Genomic DNA, 5,261 nt, shown 5'->3' with positions numbered 1-5,261 from the left:
ACTGTACTTAAGTACAGTAACGAAGTACTTGTACTTCGTTACTTCCCACCACTGGTAGATAGGTACAGGTACAGCTCATAAATCTGGTAAAACTGATTAGAAATGCCGTCTTATCTCTGAAGTGGTTGAAAATCATCTTTCTGTTTCAAAAGGAATTCCTGCTGATATTTATTTTTAGTTTGATTCTGTTGTAAATAGCCTTTTCAGTTACATCAAGTCTAAATAAGATTAAAAACAATAAATGCATAATCTCCTGGAGATTGACACATGAAATTCCATTATATTTACACAGATTTTCATTGAGTACATGGAATTTATTTTTAAAAAAATAAATGTTTGCATTTGTTGTTTAAAATATTTTGAGACTGCACATTAGTGTTAAAAATCTAAAAGTATAATTCAATTATAATCCGTTGTTTAAAGGTATATTAGAAAGCAACAGCAAAGGTAAATAGAAGCCAGTCGGGGGCAGTAGATTGATATAAAGCAGGCCATCCACCCGTTTTTAAAAGCGCCGAAGAAGAAACTAAAAATACTGTTATCCTGTGGGGGGCAGTGTTGTCATTTTGTTTCTCATACAACGAAGAAGAAGAACGAGAAGAACCCACGTTTGTTAAAGCCTCTCACATTACATTTGCAGCGAAGGTAGGCAGCAGGTTACTTCTATCCCAGAAAATGAACGGACTGAACAACGAGCCAATGACACCACAGACCTTCCTTTATGGTGAGATAATGTTTTAAAACCCAAAGTTTGTATTTTTGTTGTCGATTGATTCAACAATTAAAGAGATAGTTCTTAGATTCAGGCCAATGTTGAAGTCACACGCGCTCCTTTGGAATTGAAATTAAGTCCGTTTAGTGACAAAGATTGAGATATTTAAAACATAAAAATCTTTCGAAGGTGACGTTTTACAACAATAAGACAAAGAGTTGTTCGAGTCCTGGTGAAAAACGAGAGTCTTTCGGATCCAGTTTTCTGCACACGTGCTTTTTGTAGTCAATATGGCGGCGCCCGTGGTTTAGCAAACTGCTTTAAATTTTAACTATGTTCAGCCTACAACTCGCGAAACGTTCAAAACCTACTCGACATTTTCCGTGCGTGCTTACATAAAGCTAAAGGTTAAATTGACATCGTTTTCTGTAATGAAGGTTAAAACCGTCTCAACGTGTCTTCAGACGCGCACGCAGCTGACTGCAACGCAGATTGAACAAGCCGCTGAATTTAGACAGGAGATTTCACCTCCGATCTGTTCCATAGTCTTTACGCTAATTTGGCCAATTTTATGTAGCCTACAGGGCCTCATTTTAGATTCCTTTGTTTAGATCATACATCTCAATTCAAGTTCCAAATTTTGATAAAACGAAGTTCTGATTTTTTTAAGAATTTTAAATACTAACTTTTTTTTATATTCATTATTAGTCTGTTGGTTTCAGGGTAGTGAATTACGTTGTATTTGGAATGTGTCTTAAACATAAAAGTTTGTTTAAAATTGGCTCGAATCAACAAAAAAGGGTATCATAACCTATAATTGATGTATTGATTGCGAAGTTAATGTAATGGTGATATTTTAACCAGCAGAAAGTAATTTTGAACAACATTTTGGACCTTTTCTTGCACGTGCTTCATCTTCACAAGGATTTTTTTTGGACTCCAGAGCGCCCTCCTGTGTCAATTTTCAACACTTCACGTGAAACCCAAATAATTTCTTTGGGAAATTTCAAGACTGAAGCTGCATTTCACTTTTATTTTGATTCAGTTTTTTCTGTATTTTATTATTATTGTTTTTTGTGGGGGGTTTTTATCAGGGTGTGTTCTGGAAGCCGGGAAGGAGGTGGTCTTCAACCCTGATGATGATGAGTTGGAGCATCAACTAGATCTGAGGATGGTGAGTCCAATAAGTCCCTCAGATTTGCAAGAAAAAGTTTCAGAACAGACACACAGAACATTATAATGCTTTTTTTTCTTTTCTTTTCTTAGACGGTTAATTTCTTCTATTTAATTAAATGCTAGTGCGCAGCTATAGTACAGACTTGCATACTAGTTCAGTCATAATATTTCTCAGGATGGTAATCGCTGGCTCTAAACGAATTAATATCTGTAAACAACTTTACACACTTTGGGGAAATTAGAGAAGACGTTTCCTCTGCAACAACAGCTCAGTGGCAATCAGACATGCAGTCTGTGGCTCCTTTGCTGGCAGCACCCAGATAGTGAACTGTATTGATTATTACAAGGTCACAGAATGCCAGTCTAGGCAAATGGGACATAAAGATATATTACACACAATGAGATTAAACTGGAAATGAACAAAAAGAAATTAGCCTCAGTTCAGTCAGAGTCCAACTTCAAAACAAGGGCAGGAGTTGCATGTTGCTGGTTTAAGCTTTTCCATAAACATGTTGTTAGGGAGAACATGTAGCAGACGGTACGTCTAACTTCATTCAGCAGCTCAAAACGACTCGGTGACACATTTTTCCTACCCTCAGTATCCTCTGTGTTTTTCGTTACCAGCTCATCATGCATGGTAATGGCCTTGCACTGGTTTGCAACCAAACCCCATCAGTCAGTGCCAACATGAGTTGGTGACCAGAGTTTATAATCCCATCTCCTTCCACAGCAATCAGACTCTTTGTCTGCCATTTTTGGTCGGAGTCTGTGTAGTGTTTTTGAAACTGCGGAAAGGCTCCAGGAATAAAGTTGGAGGGGTTTTCAAATCTGCCCACTGTTCTTCTTACTCCTGCAGGTATGTGTGGACCCCAGCTCAAAGGACGAACTCCACTTGGTGGAGGTTGAAGGACAGGATTCGGAGGGTCAGAAGGTCAAGGCAGTGCTAGCTTCACTCAAGCCGTCCACCCTGCCCAGCGTAAGTCCACTGATGTTATATTCACATGTTAGATGTTACGTATGGCTGTTGGTTGATGTTGTTCTTCTTCAGGTGTGTCTTGGTGGGTTCACAGTCACACCCCCAACAGTGTTTCGTCTGAAGACGGGTTCGGGTCCAGTTCACCTCAGTGGACAGCACCTCATCAGTGAGTGTTTGTTGGCAAATGAGCCCAAATGTTGACATTGTTCCAGTAATTACAGCTGGCTCATGTTAAATGTCTGAATATCCCCCCCCCCCTCCCTCTCCAAAAGTGATGGAGACTGACCAGTCTTTTGATGAAGATGATGATGAAGAAGAAGAGGAGGAGGAGGAAGAGGAGGAAGCCGTTCCAGCGTCAAAGAAAAGATCCATCCCATTCGCCGCTGCTAAGTCTCAGGTTTGTCTCAGTCATTTAACGAACCTCACCAGGTTCCATGTAGAAAGACGTCTGTGTGAACCAAACCTGATCTGATGTCTGCAGAAAAAAATGAAAATGGAAGCAGGAGATGACGACGATGAGGAGGAAGATGATGAGTGAGTATCAAGATTTACTTTTTTTTTTTTTTTTTTTTTCGGATTGGAATGATTTGAGAAATTCCCAGAATTGGATTCAGAAATGTATTTATATTTGTAAATGGCACATATATCTGAGTTAAGAGTTCAGACTGTGTCTCTGTAGCAGAGCAGGATGCTGCTCTGAGGTGAAGCTTTACTGCAGAGGTTCCCCAGCATTAAGGGTAGAATACTTTACTAACCAGGTACTGTCTTTATGACTCATGTTAAAAGGGGAAATCCACTATCAGAATCAGTCTAATTGTTTCCATGCAGTAGTGTGTTTTGCCCTCTAAACATCCCCAGGAGTCCATTTCCTGGATAACCTCTGCAACCTTCTACGCATCCTCGTTTTTGTTTAAAAAATAAAAAAATAAAAATTCAGGTTTGGTTGTAGCAAATTCTAAAATGGCATCGACTAACAATGATGAAGGCCTCCTCTTGTTACAGATACAGAGCCTTATGCGATGTCTGCATTTCTAAATGATTGTGAAAATAAGTTTTAATAAGAACCACTAGATGGCGCTTTTCTACCACAGTTTGAGAACCTACCTGATTATGTTACCTTATTGTTGGAAAATAAGTTCAGCCAGTCTGATATTTATATATACATTTACAAACCTACAAATCAGATTTTCTGAATTTTTCTTTTTTTTTTTTTTTCTTCCCCAAGGGATGATGAGGATGAAGAGAGTGAAGCTGAGGAATCACCAGTAAAGGTGAGTAAACATTCAGAGGTTTTGTGCATTTAAATATTTTTTGTGTGTGTATGTGTGTGCCCTTTCTAATGGCTATCTCTTCATCACAGGCCAAACAAACCCAACCCAAAGCAACTCCAGCCAAACCAAAAGGCCCGGCTCAGAATGGCAAGAACTCCGCACAGAGCACACCTGCCCCAAAGCAGGTGAGACGGTTTCCACAAACACGGCTCCTCTGAAATATTTATGGAGTCTACCAAAGCATTGATGAATTCCTGAAAGCTCGGGGCTAATTTAAGTTGACCTTTGTTTACTTTAGAAGACCCCCAAGGGGAAAGCCGAGAAGTCACCGAAGACTCCGGCGACTCCCAAACAGGAATTAACCTTGCCTCAGCTGAAAGCCAAGCTGATGGAGGCAATGAAGAAGGTTTGTGAACTTGCACATACTTCTCAAACCTGCCTAATTTATTGGCGGCTGTTGATTTTGCTGTGATGACCAAAGAATTTGCCTGTTCTAGGGTACCACATTACCTAAAGTGCAGCCCAAGTTTGAGAACTTTGTGAAGAACTGCAACAAAGTGACCAACCCCCAGGTAAAACAACCACAACTGTTCCCACTTTTTTTATGAAAAGTAATCAGTTTTCAGATAATTTTTTAAGCTATATGGTTTGTAGAAGCATTACAAAAACAACCCAAGAATGTTCATAATTTGTCATGTTTCATGTTTTGTTTTTGTTTTTTTTGCCACAAGAGGGCACTATAGCCACATATTTAAATGTAGAACTGAGTCCACGTAGCTCCGATACTCCATTTCCCCTGAGGCTGTTTGATTGTTTCTCTGTGGGTGTGACCTGTATGTTGTTTTGTTTCTCTTTAGATGGTTGCAGATCTGTGGAAGTGGCGACAGTCGCTGAAGGACGAAAAGTAGCTGACTCTCTAGTTTTTACCAATTTTATGACCTGTTCATCCCCATAGCCTCTCATATTCTCCACGTCTAAGTCTGTGCCTCAGTTTTCCTTGGAATCACTCTGCCTTCCTGAATGTAGAGGTTGAATATGGTGAACATCTGAAACATTAGTTTCACCCTCTCCTTTAGACAAACTGAAGCCTGTTCAAAGATTACTGGAAATGAAAGTTGCTGGACTG

General features: G+C 39.6%; 1 protein-coding gene across 1 annotated transcript; it reads left to right on the top strand.

The window, feature by feature from the left end:
* The first annotated feature begins 545 nt into the window (after positions 1–545).
* npm1a (nucleophosmin 1a) lies at positions 546–5,261 on the top strand. The gene is made up of 11 exons (XM_015037641.1): positions 546–724; positions 1,807–1,886; positions 2,745–2,864; positions 2,937–3,030; positions 3,137–3,261; positions 3,346–3,398; positions 4,090–4,135; positions 4,225–4,320; positions 4,434–4,541; positions 4,633–4,707; positions 4,993–5,261. Exons 1-11 carry the CDS (start codon positions 676–678, stop codon positions 5,041–5,043), a joined length of 897 nt encoding a protein of 298 aa, XP_014893127.1. The 5' UTR covers positions 546–675; the 3' UTR covers positions 5,044–5,261.

The sequence above is a fragment of the Poecilia latipinna genome, unplaced genomic scaffold (genome assembly GCF_001443285.1).
Source record: "Poecilia latipinna isolate Pla-1442-1.1 unplaced genomic scaffold, P_latipinna-1.0 Scaffold413, whole genome shotgun sequence".
NCBI classification, from domain to species: domain Eukaryota; kingdom Metazoa; phylum Chordata; class Actinopteri; order Cyprinodontiformes; family Poeciliidae; genus Poecilia; species Poecilia latipinna.
The sequence above is the reverse complement of the archived record's forward strand: the minus strand, read 5'-3'. Positions and strand labels throughout refer to the sequence as shown.

Coding starts and splice junctions, on each gene's coding strand:
- npm1a (XM_015037641.1), top strand. CDS start 676: ATGAACGGACTGAACAACGAGCCAATGACACCACAGACCTTCCTTTAT. Junction 2,865..2,936: donor AGCCGTCCACCCTGCCCAGC/GTAAGTCCACTG, acceptor GTTCTTCTTCAG/GTGTGTCTTGGTGGGTTCAC. Junction 3,399..4,089: donor GATGAGGAGGAAGATGATGA/GTGAGTATCAAG, acceptor TTCTTCCCCAAG/GGATGATGAGGATGAAGAGA.